A 13,745-nucleotide genomic window follows, 5' to 3' on the forward strand; every position below is an offset into this window, starting at 1 on the left:
CGACGTCATGGGCTTCTCAAACTTTCTGGCTTCAGGGAAAGATTTAAGTCCACATAGCCTTCCTGCTGGGTTAACTCTTGACACATAATGGAAAACGCCATAGACAGACTAACGAGTAACATCTATGTGGCCTTTAAGCAACGGATATATGAAGACAAATAGTACAGCAGCACATTTAGACAGAAAATATGACAATAATCACAGATGTGTATTTTATCCTCCGCAAAAAAAGTATCCAAACGAAGGCATCGATGGGACTGACCTGTCTTCATGTATACTTGTACGTCTTTATTATACTGCTCTCAAGTGGGCAAGACCTGAAGGAGCAGCACAAAGTCTGTAGAATTAAAGCACAAAGTGGGTTTCATTCTATTTAACTGTGTCATTGAAGTACTTTTTCTATATATAACGTATGATATCACCGGGTGCTGTTTTCGCATCAAAAACACGTTTCAAACATTTGTCTGCGGGGGAGCCTCGAACGGATTGACGGCAGTCGCATTCATTTCAATCAGGAAAGATGTTTTGAGTTACAAACGGGGGGCTCACAGAACAAAGCGCAAATGTATATGCAGTATTTATGCATGTTTTAAGTACACTTCCAGCGCATTAACATTCATTTTTCTTCCTCATTTTTCCATAGTTATCCTTTTGTTTTATTTTGAGGTTTTTGGTTGAATGAGGTCTAGTGTTTTTATTTTTGCACATTTAAAAAAAAATTAATGCATGAGTTGAACGTGTGCTTTTTTTTTTTTTTTTTTTAAACCAAGGTATCCGTACTTGTACTTCAGCAGCGAGTACGCGTACTTGTACCCTCTCTGTCGCCGAGTTCAAATCAGGCGCACCGCTTAAGCCCGCCCCCGCTGTCCTGCATTTTCTCCGCTGACCCCGCCCCGCTCCGTCGCCATCCCTCCTCCTCATCCTCATCCTCATCGCAGCATCCACCCGGGGGTGGGGGCGTACTTCGTGGCTCGTGGCTCCATCCCGCCGGGGGGACTGGCAAGACCGAGAAACTGATTGAGTTTTCACAAAACAGCCGAGGCGGCGTACCATGTGATCGCCTGAACCCGCAAGAAGAAGCTGCGAGCAAAAGTCGGACAGTCGGCGAGGTCGAAAGTCTCCAAAAGTCGCATCGGCCATCTTGACGTGCGGTTCACGGCGGTTGTTTGCGTCTGCAGACATGAGCTTGGGAGCAGCGTGCATTTTCTTGCGAGGCGGGAAAAATATCGTGAGTACGACAAAACTGAGCCCAAAGTCTTTTCGCAGTTTTTGAACAAAATCCTGTACTGTATTGAAATATGACTCATAATGGGGGGAAGTTGGAAAGTATTTTTGGAGGTGGCGTCTACCAAAGTTGTTCGATTGACATGTTGCCATTTTCTTCCTCCCCGTGCAGTCAAGAGAGCTCGCGGACGACGAGATTGACGGTAAGCCGGCGGCATCCGCACGCTTCTGGTTTGGCCGACTGACTGGTTTCTCCTCCCCCGGGTTTGCGCAGAGCTCCGCGACGCTTTCAATGAGTTCGACAAGGACAAGGACGGCCTGATCAGCTGCAAGGACCTGGGCAACCTGATGAGGACCATGGGCTACATGCCCACCGAGATGGAGCTCATCGAGCTGAGCCAAAACATCAACATGAACCGTGAGTCCGCGCGACACAAGAGCCAAAGTGCAGAATAAGATTTATTTTATTTTCTTGTATTAATAACCTGCTTACAGTCGACACTACTACGGTGCGGTGCAAAAATGTGCCGTCATTATTTGTCATATGATGTTTAGTAGAAAAATGAAACTCTACATATTATTAAATCAATGCCTGGAGAAAAAAATATTACAAAAAGCTCTTAATATGATGCAGTAAAATTCTACACCTTGTATCATATGAATAACAATATAATACAAAATTGATTTTTTTTTTTGCTTTGTGAAGTGTTCTCAAACTTTCTACACCAAGTACCACCAAATTATTATTATTATTAATAATTATAATATTAGTGTTATCATCATTATTATATTATATTATATATCTCTACTCTATCACCACCATGGCCAATATTAAAATAGAGTGCAGTAATGTACGAGGCCTAATTGTTTAAAAGCAATACCTGTTTTATTCATAAAAAGCATATGTAATATTATTGCAATTGCACTGTACCATTGTGCTCAATTTCCTCATCACTTAAAACTAATTTAATAATGATTTAGTGGAAATGTATTGGACTTTAATATAAAAAATTACCCTTCATAAAAGTAAAAAAAAAAATCAGTTCTTGTAGATAAAATGCAAATATACTGAGCAAAAAAAAAAAAGGGAAATGCAATTGAACTGTATCTAGGTCGTGATGCCTTGACGCAACACTAGAGGGAGACTGTGAAGCCATCGTGGTACACGTACCACACTGTAATACCTCAAAGAAGTACTAATAATGCTCGCGCTTAAAATGATAACATTATTCCATAATAATGTATGTACTGTACATATGTGTTCAAATGAATAGTGCATTATTATATTCTGAATTTGACTTTATTTTTTTTTTTTCTACATGACAAAACCCATCATGGTGGAAAACTTTACTGAGCGTAAGCTGTATAAAAATGTATTAAATACATACGTATGATGCATTTTCCTCACTTTTGACGTCCAGTCGGCGGCAGAGTGGACTTCGAGGACTTTGTGGATCTGATGGCGCCCAAACTTCTGGCGGAAACGGCCGGCATGATTGGCGTGAAGGAGCTGAAAAACGCCTTTAAAGAGGTCAGGACCCCCCCCCCCCCCACCCCCCGGAAAAAAATAAATAAATAAAAATAAATCAATAACAACAACCAACCTGCGACGAGCCCAAAAAACTGACCGCTAGCGCTCGTCTGCTTTTCTAGTTTGACGCGGACGGCGACGGCGAGATCACCACGGAAGAGTTGCGGTCGGCCATGATCAAGTTAATGGGCGAGCACATGAGCAGGAGGGAGATCGACGCCATCGTCAAAGAGGCCGACGACAACGGCGACGGCACGGTCGACTTCGAAGGTAACCTTGACCGGCGAGATTCGGGCCTTCCGCCTCTTTTTCTATGTCGTTTCAATACATGATAAAAGTGATCAAATAGAGAAAAAAAACACGCACATTTCATGCTGAAATAATTTTTTCCATCCCTCCCGCAGAGTTCGTCAGGATGATGTCGCATCAATGACGAGCGAGGCCGATGCGCGACATTTCTCCTTCCCATCAACTCTCTATTTTGTAGTTATTCGAGGGGCTGAAAAATGCATTTTGATTGAAAAAAAAAAAACAACTCAAATGTAACCGAAATTAAATATCTCAAATTGAGGCAAAACATGTTTGTCTGAAAAGATTTTTTTTTTTTTGGTGTAAGAGCAGTCACGCCAGCCTCCCCAGTCAACGTTGATCTTTGACGACTAAAGCCGTCAATGGCAGTGAATGATGCGTTAAACAAAGTTCAAACGTTCCCCCCCCCCCCCCTTACAAATCTTTACAAATTTTATTACTGGGTAAAATTGTTTTAAAACTATACCGTAATTCCCGGCCAACAGAGCGCAGCTGGTTATAAGCCTCACTTGTAAAGGAAATACCATTTGTTACATACATACGCCGCAGCAAAAGTAAAAAAAAAAAAAAAAGCCGCGAGTGCCCACATTGAAACCCACATTCAAACACGAGATAGTTACAAAGAAAGATGGTACACACGCTAGCGCTAATGCGGCGCAAACGCTAGCGCCGCAGTAAAGCTAGCGCTGACACTAGCGCCGCGCTAACACTAACAGGGCCGGTTAAAATAAAACTTACCAGTAAATATCACTGAGACACGCCAGTAACACAGCAGCAACCCGCTAGCACAGCGCTAACGCTAACAGGGCTGTGAAAGTCACGTCTTCGGCACATATATTCCACCGTTCTCACTCTTACCTTTTCCGCTCTAGTGCCCCCTTGCGGCCGTCAGAAAAAATGCACAAATTAGCCATACACACACTAGCTTTAAGATACTTTTCTTTTTTTTTTTTTGCTAGCTATATTTACTTGTTTTGAGAAATCCTCCGACTCAAATTTTCCTTTTCTTTTAGCAAATCCGAACCATAACTTGAATTTTTCTTGAATTGCCTGAACTATGCAACATAAACGGCAATTCATCATCAATATCATCATTGCTGTAGACGCTGCAGTTACTTTTATTTGCAAATAAAATCCCCCGCACAGTGCGGATGTGACTTTTAATCGGTAGCGGCCACTATTTGCATGCAGCCGTATATCTGCCGAGCGTAGTAAATAACCAAAACAACCAACTTGCGTAACATCCGGTTGTATAATAAAACATGACGACGATCTACGGATGTTCCCGAGATGAGATTTTGAAAAAAAAAAAACAAAAAACATAAAAGCAAAACAATGCAGTCCAACGCGGCTTCGGATTAAGGGAACTCGTCTGCCTTGGATTTGGAGGCGCGTCGGGATAAAGGGATGAAAAATGGAGGAGAGCCACGTCATTTTCTCTCGTCGGGTTCGGGACTTTTTGGGAAAGTATTCCGATTCGTTTGCCGATCTCGGAAATGGCAAAGAAAGCCTTCGCGGAAATGTGGAGGACGAGATAAATTGTCCATGCATCCGTCTTCATAGCCGCTTATCCTCACGAGGGTCGCGGGGAGTGCCGCAGCCCGTCCCAGCTGTCAACGGCACACCCTGAACTGGTCGCCAGCCAATCGCAGGGCACATGGAGACAAACAGCTGCACTCGCAATCACACCTAGGGGCAATTTAGAGTGTCCGATTAATGTTGCATATTTTTGGGATGTGGGAGGAAACCGGAGTGCCCGGGATCGAACCCGGGACCTCAGAACTGCGAGGCCAACGCTTTTACCAGCTGAACCCCCGTGTCGCCCATCCCAAAAACATGCGACGTTTTTTGGACACTCGAAATTGCCCGTAGGTGTGATCGTGAGTGCGGCTGTTTGTCTCCACGCGCCCTGCGATTGGCTGGCGACCAGTTCAGGGTGTACCCCGCCTCCTGCCCGTTGACAACTGGGTTGGGTTCCAGCACTACCCTTGTGAGGATAGGCGGCTCAGAAAATGGATGTTAAAATCCCGAACAGCGCCAAAAATCCCACCAACTTTGGTTTCACGATCTTCCCGAGACGTCCAGGACCAGATGGTCCCGCCGACCTTGCGGCACCGAGCCGTTCGCTTTGGCGCGCATCTGTCACCATCCCTCCGTTGATTGGACGGCGGCCATGATGAAATAGCCCTGCGCCAACACGTCACAAATCCTCTCCGCTCAAGATTCTCTTGTCACGTGAGCGCGATGGCGTGTAGTAATCCAATACTTTGTCCGTGTACTTAAGTAGATTTTTCAGACATTTTTTGTTGTTTGTTTGTTTTATTACTTTTATTCCCTACGTGAATGTTGGAATCTTTTCTGCATTTTTGCCACGGCGCCTGACGTAACGCCGGACCTCTTCCCAGATGCCTCCCTGATCCGTCCGCCGTCCAGCGCCGACCTTTACCGCGCTAATCCCCGATAATCTCTCCGATCGGGCCCCCGGGCGCTAATGCGGCCACTCGGAACGGGACCCTGCGGTTTGGAACTCGCCGGCGGTGGCCTCGAAACGCGGCCGACCTTGCGCCGTGTTTTTGTTGATGCGCTCGGATCGCATGTGTTCATTACGGGGACGCCGATAATGCGGATTTCTCGGAAGTCGCCGTCGCCCGGCCCGGCTGGTGCAACAGCTGCCACACGCGCACACACACAAACATGTCCTCTGATCTTTTCCTGCTCACTTGATTTATTACTATTATTTTTTTTTATATTATTGATGATGCTTTACTACAAAATAGTGTTACATAATGCAGAGAATTTTCAGCTATAATGGCTGCTACTCATCATGAGTTATTGAATTTGACTTAAGCCTCTCTGACCAGGGAGCTGCTTAAGGTCTGGGGACGGATCGATCGATTGATTCATGATCGGGTCCCCGAGTTAGATCGGGAGATGGATGATTTCATTTTTATTTTCTTCACAATCGCACTTTTCAAATAGCGATGTAGTACAGCACAGACGTGTTTATGGCTATATAAAGAGTAAGAAAAAAAAGAGTACAGTATTTCAATCTATAACGTTGTTTATTTCAAATGTATTTCTGACGTCACAGCCCAATAACGTTCGGACCAATCAAACGTGCGGTGGCGTCACCGGAAACCGGAAAAGCGCCGCTCGCCACTTCTCACGTACGAAAGTGTGCGCGCGCTCGCGTCCGTGTCGCTTCACGAACGAGCATTCATAAAATATACTTTGAAATTGCCATTAAAATGTAGAATGCAGTATATGTACAAGTAAATACGCGTTTATGGCTATAGAAAGAGTAAGAAAAAAAAGAGTTCAATATTTCAATCTATAATGTTATTTTTTAATATGACGTCACAGCATAAACCCGTTCGGACCAATCAAACGCGAGCGTGCGGCCACGTCACCGAAACCCGGAAAAGCGGCTCTCGCCATTTCTCACGTATGTAAGTGTGCGTGGTCGCGTCACTTCACGAACGAGCGTTCATAAAATATACTTTATTAAAATGTAGAATGCAGTATATGTTCAAGCATAGAAATATTGCTTCACCCGGGAAGATAACAAATTAGATTCGCCACGGCCTGCACCGTTGTTAGCTCCCTGCTAACTACATGTGCTCGTCCAGTTTTTGACTGCTTATAAAAGTGCTCTTGTCACCAAGTTTAAATTAATCTATATTATTATTTATGGTGAAGGGATTCAATTCTAAAATTTCTGCCCCATGTTTTTTTTTGAAATGTGAATTGCATTTTCTTAATTTTTTTTTTTAAAGATATATTTCATGGCCAAGTATGTAAAAACGCAAGGAATTTGTCTCTATTGTTGAAGCCACTTGAGTACTAGAGCAAAAAAAAAAATCAACGATTAAAACATCCCTATCTCTCTTTTACCAAATAAATAAATGAAAATGTCATTCATCTGTTTTTCTTTTTTTTTTTAATTAAAAAAAGAACTCCACTTTGCAAATCAGGATTTCATTCATTAATTAAATGCACATTTTCCTTGGCCACCAGGGGGCAGTAAATACTAAATACACATATTACTAGACATAGATCTGATGACGAAACAAGACCGTTGGAGCTCGGATGGAGGAATATCGGTCCTTTTCTCACAAGATGGAGTTTTCTTTAGCCTCATCTGTGGCATTAGCATTAAGCCAGCAGAGCTTCGTTAGTCAGTCACTTGTAGGTCAAGGTACCACAGTACTGTATTTCTGTAGTCAATGTTTTCACTTCACAGGTCTGTCTTGATATCGACCGGATGCAAGAACCTACCGAAGGCATTTCTATCGCAAATACCCAAAGGTGTTTGGACCAGGCCCATTCCTCAAACAGCAGCCCCTCGCTTCCGTTCGGCTCCCCGCCCCAGCGCGATGGAGCTCAAGGACGTCCTAAAGGTCTTGGAGGATCTCGCTCCCCTCTCGCTGGCCGAGCCGTGGGACAACGTGGGCCTGCTGGTGGAGCCCGGCGAGCCGCGGCCCGTCAAAACCGTCCTGCTGACCAACGACCTCACGCAGCCCGTCATGGAGGAAGCGCGGGCCGAAGGCTGCGAGCTCATCATCTCCTACCACCCGCCGCTCTTTCGACCCTTCAAACGTCTGGTCCAGAAGGACTGGAAGCAGCGGTTGGCCATCCAGGCCTTGGAGGCCGGGATCGCGGTCTTCTCGCCTCACACGTCCTGGGACAGCGTCGGCGGAGGGGTTAACGACTGGCTCGTTCGAGGACTTGGTGAGTCCGCGGGAAACACCGAGGTTGGGACCGGGTGCAGAATTGAGAGTTAGGGAAGACTTTGGGAATTTCCTTTTTTTTGGGGTTCCAGGTGCCGGTCAGGTGACGGTGATAAATCAGGCCTCTGTCCCCCTCCCTTACAGTCACATAGTACAACTCCAATGCGACGATGACCTATTGGCGTTTCTCCTGGAGGAACTGAAGACTTCGGAAGGAGTATTAGTCCAAGATCCTCTCAGGTTTGACGCTCATACACAAAAACAAGAAACTTTAATATGTGACAGTCAAGGTTTTTGTCCGTCTTTGTAACAGATGCGATGACTCCAAGACCCAAGTCAGCCTGTACTGCAGCGAGGCGTCGCTGGCTCCTCTTATGGAGAAAGTGGGTCGACACATCGTTGCCGCCGACAGGTCGGTCCGCATCCTTAAGGCCGAGAGGGTGAGTCATTTTAATAACGTTCTGTCGTGGCGTGTAGCCTCGGGAATGATTTTTTGACCCCGCGCAGCCCCCTTGGCGCGGGCACGGTCAGGGCCGACTCAGCGTTCTGGACGAGCCGCTGTCCGTGGCGACAGCCGTGAAGAAAATGAAGTCCCACTTGGGTTTGCGGCATCTCCGTTTGGCCCTCGGACAGGGACGCGCGCAAGGTGAGGAGGCGCAGAAGCCGAGGGAAACGATCGCGACGACGGCTCACGATTTGCAAAAATCGCCCAGAATCCTTCGTGCGCTCCGCGGCCGCATGCGCGGGATCGGGAGCCTCGGTGCTGAACGGCGTCCAAGCGGACCTTTACGTCACCGGTGGGTGGAGCCGAAAGCCTTCCCGTCGCGACGCGATGTTCGGTTTTAACGGCGACCTGTACGATTTTAGGTGAGATGTCCCACCACGAGGTGCTGGATGCGGTCGCCAAGGGAACCAGCGTCATCCTGTCCGATCACAGCAACAGCGAGCGCGGCTATCTGTCCGTGTTCCGGGATAAACTAACCGAAAAGCTCCCCGCCGACGTCGTCGTGATGGTGTCCAAGGCTGATCGGGACCCCTTGGAGGTGGTCTGAAGTGAACCCCGCCAGTTTGTGGGCGGAGACGGACCCAAACCTGCCGCCACTAGCGAAAATTTCGACCCTCAAATGGCTTCGTAATTGTCGACGGATCGCACAAGATGGCACAGAAGTCCTGCTGAGGTCGAAGTGAAGCTCCTCCGTTCACTTCAACATAGTTCCTTAGCACCAAGATGGCACCCGATTTGTTACTGCTTTGGCCTGAGCGCAAAGAGGAAACAGGTGAGTGCAAAGGATGACGAGTCGGTGGGCCAATTCGAAAGCCCAGTCATAGAAAAGTATTTCTTTGGTGTCAAGGAACTTCGTTGAAGTGAGTGAAGGAGCTTCTATCGAACAGGCATAAGCCCTCCCCAATAGAAAAGTAGTGCTTTGGTGCTATCTTAACGGCATTTATAAACCTTCTGGAGCATACGTCAAATTCTCGCACAGACCACAGCCTTGTCTAATAAAAAAGTTGTGCTTTGGCGCCATCTATATCAGGACTTTGGGTTCTCGGGAATACCGGAATTAAATGTGTGGCAGAAAACAAAACATGCGGGTGTGTAAAATGTATTTCCGTAAGCATAAAACTGTGTTCTTTATCGCGGCTGTTCTACCAGTTTTTCCTCTCCGTGCGAACTCGTTTCCGGCATTTGGCACGTCACGCACAAAGTCGCAGATAGCGACGGGAGCGTGCCGTCCAAACGTGTTCATGTCCCTCCAGTGAGTGCAGAGGGTTTTATTTCTGGGATTTTTAATCCCGATAATCACTCACATCATGTCCATCACGGAAGGATGCACCCCCACCCCCCCAAATCCCCAACCCGAGTGAGAATCATGCAAATTTTTCATGATTATCTTTTTAAAACGCATGAATGAAAACCTTGGAGGACATTTTAAAGGTTCAAGAACAGCGGATCAAAACCAGATCTTAACGCGGCGGTTATTAATTTAGAATTTTTGTCAGCTAACGGAGCGACGACAGGAGCCAAGCGGTGACGCAACGCGGGCAGGACGCCGCGCGCTGCCGCCACCTGCTGTTGACGACCGCGCAGGACACCGAAGTGAAGGAAGGCGAGTTGGATTCAAAGAGAAACGGCGGGTTTTGTTTTTCTTGTCATGGTGGCAAGCAGATATGAGCTGCCCACATAACAACATAGAATGTTTATTCTTTTGCTCGTCTGAAGTTGTAAATACCAATTGTTTAATATTACTGAAGTTTTTCCTTGAGATCTGGTCCAATAATAATCTTTTTTTCATCTTTGTTTATATATCTAAACACTTCTTTTTGCGTCACAAATGTTGCAAAGCACTGCCGCATGTTTTTTTTCCCCCTCTTCCGTTGCCGCTATTATCCCGAGAGACGTGACATAACTTGTGCGATGTGATGCGAAGCCCCGGAATAACTTTAATGATGGAAAATATAAATCTGCCGCCGGTGCCTTTCAGTATGGGTGGAACTGAGCGCCGCCGTTTGACGCCAGATGACTAATCTGTGGCAAAAGTGGATCCCAAGCAGTAGTTGCGAGAAATGACTTGATCATCTTTTGTTTTCATGTGAGGATAAGAAAGCAGCGGGTGGTGTTCTGTCTCGCTCCTGTAATTGTATAGTTTTATGGCAAAGCCGACGATAACTGCCTGCTCTTGTTGCGCATCCAGTACACAGTATAACCTCACCCAGGGAGAAAGAAACCTCTTAGACCAGTTTTTAGGGTGCAGTTGGGCAGTTGGTCCCCTTGCACGCAAGAGTTTATTCATCTGGACGACATCTGTCATTATTCTCGCGTACATTTTGAGGCGAATCAGTGCTGTACTTCTACTTTTGGCACTCTTACACGAGTATCTGTACTTGCTACTTACAGTGAAGAAAATAAGTATTTGAACACCCTGCTGTATTGCAAGTTTGCCCACTTGGAAATCACGGAGGGGGTCTGAAATTTTCAGCGTCGGTGCATGTCCGGTGTGAGAGAGATAATCAAAAAAAAAAATCCAGAAGTCACAATGTATGATTTTTTTTTTTTTTTTAATTTGATTTGTGTGATACAGGTGTCTTGTCTTAAGTTTGCAAATGACCATTTGGATGATACAGAGGAGTCACAGGAGAAGGTTTTGTGGTCAGATGACACCAAAATGGAACTGTTTGGTCATAATTCCACTAACCGTGTTTGGAGGAAGACGAATGATGAGTTCCATCCCAAGAACACCGTCCCTACTGTGCAGCACGGGGGTGTTTTTCTGCACATGGGAGAGCACGACCGTGGCCATGTTTTGTGAGATTTTGGGGAACAACCTCTTTCCCTCAGTCAGAGCATTGAAGATGGGTCGCGGCCGGGTCTTTCAACATGACAATGACCCGAAGCACACGGCCAGGAAAACCGAGGAGTGGCTCCCCAAGCGGCATATCGAGGTACTGGCGTGACGTAGCCTGTCTCCAGACTTAAATCTAATGGAAAATATCCCAAATCTGGTGAACAACTACAGGAAAAGGTTTGACCTCTGTAATTGCAAACAAAGGCTACTGTACCAAATATTAAGATTGGTTTTCTGAGGTGTTCAAAGACGTATTTGCAGCTGTATCACACAAATCTTTAAAAAAAAAAAAAAATCATACATTGTGATTTCTGGACTTTTAGATGATCTCTCTCACAGTGGACGTGCACCTACGATGAAAGTTTCAGACCCCTCCGTGATTTCCAACTGGGAGAACTTGCAATACAGCAGGGTGTTCAAATACTTATTTTCTTCACTGTAAGTGCGAGCACGTTATCAGCAGTCTTGATCCTCTTGTGTTTTTAAGTTTTCAAGGGCTTCCTCGCCTCTCAGCTCGAGGCGATTATGTTATCGACGAATCCATACGTAGCGTATTACACCATGAAAGCCTTGCCGTTTACATATTTTCCATCCCTGTGCTTGGAAGCGTTGCTCTTCTTGCCGCTCCTGCGCGGCCCCTTCCTGCTCTTCCCGCCGCCGGACTCGTAGTCCGACACGGCCTTTCCCGAAGACCTCCCTGCCGACTTGTAGCTGTGGACGCTCGGGTCGTCGCGGTACTCCCGGCCGGAGCAGAACCACTTGACGGAGCTGTGGAGGAGCTCGACGCAACTGGAGATGGCGGACAAGATCCCGACGATGAAGTAGAAGCAGAGGAAGACGGTTTTCTCGGCCGGGCGCGAGGTGAAGCAGTCCACGGTGTAGGGGCAAGGGAAGCGGTCGCAGGGGTACTGGGCCTCCACCTTGAAGCCGTAAAGCCACCACTGGCCGACGAGAAAGCCGACTTCGGCGAACAACCGAAAGGCCACGTGGACGACGTAGAGCCTCCTCAACTGGCGGGTCTCTCTGTCGGCTCGAGGTACTTTGTCGCCGCCTGTTCTCTTGTTGTGATGATGCGTGACGTACATGAGGAAGAGCAGCGACGGCGTGGCGATGAGGACGATGTGGAAGACCCAGAAGCGGTACTGGGAGATGGGGAAGGCCTGGTCGTAGCACACCTGCTTACAGCCCGGCTGCAGCGTGTTGCACGCGAACTCCTCCTGCTCGTCCTCGAACATGTCGCTGGCCACCGTTCCCAAGATCAGGATCCTGAAAACCAGCATCAGCAAGAGCCAGAAACGACCCAGCATGGGCGAGTGGGCCTGGAGGTGGTCGAAGAGTCCGCTGAGGAAATTCCATTCCCCCATGGCGGCGGCGACCAGTCCACGCGACTCGTGCTCAAATCTGCCGGCAATTGAGAACTGAAAGGTTTTTGGTTTCGTTTCTTCTGCACGGGTAGTTGCTGCTAATCTATTTCAAGTATTTAACTATTCTGGTCACTTTTGACTTGTGCCCCCTATATTTAGAAACCTTCGTTTTTACTACTTAGGCCATCCTGGTTGACATTTTGTTTGAAATCTTGGACGGTAAGGACGACGCGAGGAGATCGCCACCCGCTAGCAATTTGAAAAGAATCGTGGGAACCTCTTCCAGGAACTGAGGCCAAAGTGTCGCGTCATGTGCTGGCCCCCAAAAAAGCACCAGCTCTTGGCGTTTGGAAATTCTCTGTTTCATCTGGAAAAAAAAAAAAACCAAGAAACAAGATGGAAATGAAACGCCCGAAGGTGCAAGACGATGTATTTTGTCCGTTTATTGAATTCATCCTTAGCTAACGGAGGAGTTTTTGGTTAGACGGCTCAGAAAGTTAGCAAAAGGTATGGCGACACATTTTTTTAACGATAGCACAATTTGCTGAGTCATTCCGAGTCAGCTCTTGGGGGAAAAAAAAAAAAAAAAAAAAAATCAAACTAGTATTCTATATAACAGTACGATTAATTTTGATATTGCAACTTGAATACAGTCTGTACTTTTTAAATGTTTCTTGCCAAATCAATTCTTTTTTTTTCCCCTCCCTCTGTTCTGTTCTACTCAAGTCGCATGTGAGGACTTGTACTATGCGTTTAACAAAATCTCAGCTAGGCCAAAGAACGGTGACAAATCTGCCTTACCTTTCACACTTCCACAATCACTTTCGGCCTCAGAAGTCCACGTTTGGGCCCGGCGTCGCGGTTGCCCCGACTAAAAAATAAAACCCCATGATTGACGCGGTCCATGTCCACTTTCCAGTCTTCGGGGCGAATGGCACCGGCTCGGAGGTTGGCGTGTGGTTTTAATTGCGCGGGCGGAGACGGGCGGCTAAATTCCTGTTCGGGCCTAATCGTGCGCCGATCACACGTGTGACAGTCAGACGGTGCAGATGTTTACAAGAAATGGCAACGTCCTAATGAGGCTTTTCTCAGAGCAGGAAAAGCCTGTTTGAAAGCAAGCGCAAAGCATTAGAAAAAAAAAAAAAAAAAAAAAAAAAAAAAGATATGACTACAGCACATTGAAAGACGGAATTAAATTTCTTTCACCAGCGGTTAAGATAAAGCAGTATTTATGAGGATGATT

At 46.6% G+C, this 13,745-nt stretch overlaps 3 protein-coding genes and 1 long non-coding RNA gene across 6 annotated transcripts; 2 read left to right on the forward strand and 2 right to left on the reverse strand.

Annotated features, from left to right (window-relative positions):
• Positions 1 to 261: 261 nt before the first annotated feature.
• On the reverse strand, positions 262 to 3,883 carry LOC133495651 (uncharacterized). 2 transcript variants are annotated; one of them, XR_009793628.1, is made up of 4 exons: positions 3,803 to 3,883; positions 2,853 to 3,066; positions 2,633 to 2,745; positions 262 to 337 (listed from the first exon to the last, which is right to left on the reverse strand). It is a non-coding gene; the product is annotated as an uncharacterized LOC133495651 (long non-coding RNA). The 2 variants fall into 2 exon arrangements; XR_009793627.1 differs by lacking the exon at positions 262 to 337 and having other exon boundaries at positions 2,010 to 2,745.
• On the forward strand, positions 1,180 to 3,188 carry cabp5a (calcium binding protein 5a). The gene is made up of 6 exons (XM_061810542.1): positions 1,180 to 1,228; positions 1,397 to 1,427; positions 1,499 to 1,642; positions 2,646 to 2,755; positions 2,878 to 3,025; positions 3,160 to 3,188. The coding sequence occupies exons 1-6, from the start codon at positions 1,181 to 1,183 to the stop codon at positions 3,186 to 3,188; spliced, it is 510 nt and encodes a 169-aa protein (XP_061666526.1). The 5' UTR covers position 1,180.
• Positions 3,884 to 6,223: 2,340 nt separating the features above from the next.
• nif3l1 (NIF3 NGG1 interacting factor 3-like 1 (S. cerevisiae)) lies at positions 6,224 to 9,378 on the forward strand. 2 transcript variants are annotated; one of them, XM_061810933.1, is made up of 7 exons: positions 6,224 to 6,513; positions 7,308 to 7,795; positions 7,887 to 8,034; positions 8,108 to 8,234; positions 8,302 to 8,440; positions 8,508 to 8,591; positions 8,662 to 9,378. In XM_061810933.1, exons 1-7 carry the CDS (start codon positions 6,401 to 6,403, stop codon positions 8,844 to 8,846), a joined length of 1,284 nt encoding a protein of 427 aa, XP_061666917.1. In that variant the 5' UTR covers positions 6,224 to 6,400; the 3' UTR covers positions 8,847 to 9,378. The 2 variants fall into 2 exon arrangements, with proteins under 2 accessions (XP_061666917.1, XP_061666918.1); XM_061810934.1 differs by having other exon boundaries at positions 6,224 to 6,509.
• Positions 9,379 to 10,058: 680 nt separating this feature from the next.
• Positions 10,059 to 13,579, reverse strand: LOC133495891 (gap junction delta-3 protein-like). Its single transcript, XM_061810936.1, has 2 exons — positions 13,304 to 13,579; positions 10,059 to 12,869 (listed from the first exon to the last, which is right to left on the reverse strand). Exon 2 carries the CDS (start codon positions 12,500 to 12,502, stop codon positions 11,693 to 11,695), a length of 810 nt encoding a protein of 269 aa, XP_061666920.1. The 5' UTR covers positions 12,503 to 12,869; positions 13,304 to 13,579; the 3' UTR covers positions 10,059 to 11,692.
• Positions 13,580 to 13,745: the final 166 nt, after the last annotated feature.

The sequence above is a fragment of the Syngnathoides biaculeatus genome, chromosome 22 (genome assembly GCF_019802595.1).
Source record: "Syngnathoides biaculeatus isolate LvHL_M chromosome 22, ASM1980259v1, whole genome shotgun sequence".
Classification (NCBI taxonomy): domain Eukaryota; kingdom Metazoa; phylum Chordata; class Actinopteri; order Syngnathiformes; family Syngnathidae; genus Syngnathoides; species Syngnathoides biaculeatus.

Excerpts from the sequence above, each read along its gene's own strand:
- cabp5a (XM_061810542.1), top strand. The coding sequence starts at position 1,181 with ATGAGCTTGGGAGCAGCGTGCATTTTCTTGCGAGGCGGGAAAAATATC. Across the intron at positions 1,428-1,498 it reads CGCGGACGACGAGATTGACG|AGCTCCGCGACGCTTTCAAT; the intron begins GTAAGCCGGCGG and ends GGGTTTGCGCAG. Across the intron at positions 3,026-3,159 it reads CGGCACGGTCGACTTCGAAG|AGTTCGTCAGGATGATGTCG; the intron begins GTAACCTTGACC and ends TCCCTCCCGCAG.
- LOC133495891 (XM_061810936.1), bottom strand. The coding sequence starts at position 12,502 with ATGGGGGAATGGAATTTCCTCAGCGGACTCTTCGACCACCTCCAGGCC.
- nif3l1 (XM_061810933.1), top strand. The coding sequence starts at position 6,401 with ATGTTATTTTTTAATATGACGTCACAGCATAAACCCGTTCGGACCAAT. Across the intron at positions 6,514-7,307 it reads TCTCGCCATTTCTCACGTAT|GTCTGTCTTGATATCGACCG; the intron begins GTAAGTGTGCGT and ends TTCACTTCACAG. Across the intron at positions 8,235-8,301 it reads GCATCCTTAAGGCCGAGAGG|CCCCCTTGGCGCGGGCACGG; the intron begins GTGAGTCATTTT and ends GACCCCGCGCAG.